We start from the raw sequence: 3931 nt of genomic DNA on the forward strand, positions 1-3931 counted from the left end.
AAAGAGCAAATTATTCAAAAACTCCATTACAAGTCCCATACTCAAAACCTTACTTCAGTAAAAGTTCACAAGTATTATCAGCAGAACGTACCTAAAGAAATAAAAGTACTAAATGTTTTGGGTATTATAAAATATGACATTATTCAGTTTTGTATCGCTAATGAATATATAAAAAGGTTTAAAGTAGAGACACTACATACTGATATACACCTGAACATCAGCAGGAGAGGACTCTTTAAAGTAGAGACACTACATACTGATATACACCTGAACATCAGCAGGAGAGGACTCTTTAAAGTAGAGACACTACATACTGATATACACCTGAACATGTAGTGTCTCTACTTTAAAGAGTCCTCTCCTGCTGATGTTCAGGTGTATATCAGTATGTAGTGTCTCTACTTTAAAGAGNAANACTGATATAAACCTGAACATCAGCAGGAGAGGACTCTTTAAAGTAGAGACACTACATACTGATATACACCTGAACATCAGCAGGAGAGGACTCTTTAAAGTAGAGACACTACATACTGATATACACCTGAACATCAGCAGGAGAGGACTCTTTAAAGTAGAGACACTACATACTGATATACACCTGAACATCAGCAGGAGAGGACTCTTTAAAGTAGAGACACTACATACTGATATACACCTGAACATCAGCAGGAGAGAACTCTTTAAAGTAGAGACACTACACCTGAACATCAGCAGGAGAGGACTCTGTAAAGTAGAGACACTACATACTGATATACACCAGAACATCAGCAGGAGAGGACTCTTTAAAGTAGAGACACTACATACTGATATACACCTGAACATCAGCAGGAGAGGACTCTTTAAAGTAGAGACACTACATACTGATATACACCTGAACAAGTTTTAAACATACATCAGTTTATCGTCAGCATAGTATGAAACAGACAGTAGTCTAACTTCAGTGTATTGTGAGAAAGACAGTATCCTCACCACGTCGCTGAAGATCCCCGGTCTCATGAGGTTTGTCAGCTTGGCGGCCTGGAAGACGTCGAGCGACCCTTCGACCTCCAGCTGCTGAACCAGAGAGGACAGAGTGCAGAACGTCCCGGCTGTGACTCCTCCCACACTGAGGGGAAAGAAACACAGATATCTTCAGTCAGAACACAACATATGAGCATGAGTACTGATCCTGACCCTTTGGCTGCTTTGTGCATGAAAGCTGCTACAAATCAAGTTTATATTATATATTATAAATATCAGAGCATTCAAAACCTGTTAAATGATATTGTACTCACTCATCGTGCACCACGGTGGGTCCGTCCTTGGCGGCGTTCTCCTCTCTCACCAGCTTCAGGAGTTCGAAGGTGTTGCTGATGGGACTGTCAGGGTTCGGCCAGCAGGAGGCGCTGTAATGTTTCACCTCCAGAGCGAAGTCATCCTGTCCAGCAGAGAGGGCAAAAGTACACACATCCTTTACTCAAGTAGAAGTACAGATACTCGTGTTTAAAAATACTCTAGTAGAAGTACTGACTAAACTTCTTCACTCAAGTAGAAGTAAAGATGTATGGGCCCGTCAACGCTAAGCCAATAGGAGAAGACTACAGTTGATAAAATGAGAAGCCAGCTGTTAGCCGGTCTCTTTCCCAGCTGATCCCAAGCCAACGGAGCTCCATCCAGCGGGGACCATTTTGCAATTTCATTGTATCATTGTTTAATTAAACGCTGTTAACTTGTAAATAAGCTTCCTGGACTCTTTTCAGCTAACCCTGGGCTCAGAACTAAAAAAACCTACAGGAACTAACCTGAGTTGCTTCCAGGACGAACTCCCGCACCACCAGCATGTCTTCGTTGGTCAGACAGATGTTGTTCTCACTCCTCTGGGAGACCGTGAACATCTGGTAGCTGATCGGGGCTCCTTTACGGGGCCAGATGGCACTCTGCTCCACCTCCGCCTCCGTCTAACAACAACAACAACAGTCAGATTCAACTTTAATCCAACAGCAAACACACTACAGGTTAGAAAGAAACGTTCAAGTCTTTGCATAGTATGTTGAACAAAAATAATCATAGTAAAGCCTGGTGCAAAAAAGCTAGAATAGTATGTCTGAAGAAAAGTCAGTAAATCAAAAACATTTATGGTATATTTTGTGAAAATAGTTCATAGTATCCCAAAAAAAGTCATAGTATATCATATTGTATTTATTTGGAGTATTTATAAACGTGTTATTAAAACTAAACACATCTTTTATTTTGCAGCTGATCCGAAGCTCAGGGAGGACGCGACCCTTAATCTCAGTCCTAACTAACTATCACTATACTATTCAACCTAAACTTGTGTTTTTTACTAAATCTGCCACGATTTTTTAATTTATTTCAATACAATACGATAATACTTTAATGGTCAGATCAAGTCTGAAATGCTCCTTGCATCACAGCAGCTCCATGTGTAACATCAACAGACAAACATCAAGACACAATGCATGAACAACAAACAACAAACATTTAACACAACAGCAGCATCATTGAGAGGAAAGCTGCTCAAAGAGCCTTCAGCGTGCATCTGATCTGGATTCAGCTCTGTGTTCACTGAGAGGACAGACTGGAGCACAAAGGATGCTTCAGGCTGACTTGAGTGATCTCCATTAGATGGTAGCAGTTCAGATTCTCTGTTCAGAGCATGCTTTGGGTCCCAGATGATGTTGGACAGCCTCTCAGGTTATTATGGTCTGCTGAGTCAGAAAGTCTCTGACAGGGTGACCAACAATCTTTGAGCAGATTTTTAACAGGTGGAGCAGTTTTGATTTTAAAGCTGTTGACAAACACTTGTACCAGGTAGCATAGCAGTATTGCAGTAATACAATTGTATATTTGTTAAAAGTTAGAGGCATATTTGTTTAATCTGAACAAAACCAATCTTGCTTTTTCCCCCTTCTCCAAGTCTTTATGCCAAGCTACGCTACGCTAGGCACTCCCTGACTGTCCTAACTGAACATCTTGCTTTAAAACGATAATTCAATATAATACATTGGCATGAATAAAGTGCTTAACTCTTCCTGTTTAGAAAGACTTTGAATACAGCTGAAAAATCCTTCTTCCTCACCTGGCCCGCCCCCGGCAGGGACACGATGACCGGGGCGTTGTGATCCCAAATCATCCTCCAGAAGTCCTTTATGGTGTCAGGCAAGGGATGCTGGGTAATGATGAACTCGCTGCTCTGCCTGTAACCCTGCAGGACGAGAGTCACGCTTTATTTCTGTCACTTTTATGGAGTTTAATGAAGTTAAATACATTTCATTTCTGTCTACTGTCAAATCTTCATAGTGGAAATAAACTAAGGAGCAGATACTGTACCTAATTAAAAGGTTGGAGAGCTCTTACTTTACAAGTTGTTATACTTCTACTCTACTACTAGTTTGAGGTAAATGTACTTTTTACTCTTCCGCATTTATCTGACAACCTTAGATACTGCAGGTTCAAATGATCAATACAAAAATAATGAAGAAGACACCTGGAAGTATAACAAGTCATTACATTAAGCTCTACTTTTACCAGCTGCAAACTTAAGATGATGAAAACATGCATTTATCACTTATTAGATTCTATATATCATTCGGAAATTGACCATTCTGCGCGATGAGTACTTTTATATTTCGTACTTTTAGGTCAATTATGTTGTTTTCGTTGTACTTCTACTTGAATCTGAGTACTTTTTCTATCTCTGCAGGTCTGACAAAGTACTGGTGCTAATATTGCAACCAATCAAATCCATAAGAAACACATTTTATAGCTACTGGTAAAGAGTCAGTACAACAACTTCTTAGGAAACACTTTTGTTGTCCGTGTTCGAGACAGGAAGGCTGTTTCAAACTTGGATAAAAAATCCTGCGTTACAAAAACTCTACATTTTGCCAAGTATATGTTTCTAATATCGAGTCAGAATATATCTCTACAC

General features: G+C 40.0%; 1 protein-coding gene across 1 annotated transcript; it reads right to left on the minus strand.

Moving 5' to 3' along the window:
- Window positions 1–852: 852 nt before the first annotated feature.
- On the minus strand, window positions 853–3224 carry LOC104945270 (receptor-type tyrosine-protein phosphatase gamma-like; the record flags this gene model as incomplete). The annotated part of the gene is made up of 4 exons (XM_010770918.1): window positions 853–1105; window positions 1275–1417; window positions 1782–1937; window positions 3080–3224. Coding segments are annotated over 4 exons (667 nt in total), but the record flags the coding sequence as incomplete, so codon positions are not given.
- Window positions 3225–3931: the final 707 nt, after the last annotated feature.

The sequence above is a fragment of the Notothenia coriiceps genome, unplaced genomic scaffold, assembly GCF_000735185.1.
Source record: "Notothenia coriiceps isolate Sejong01 unplaced genomic scaffold, NC01 NC01_scaffold00009360, whole genome shotgun sequence".
Taxonomy (NCBI): Eukaryota; Metazoa; Chordata; class Actinopteri; order Perciformes; family Nototheniidae; genus Notothenia; species Notothenia coriiceps.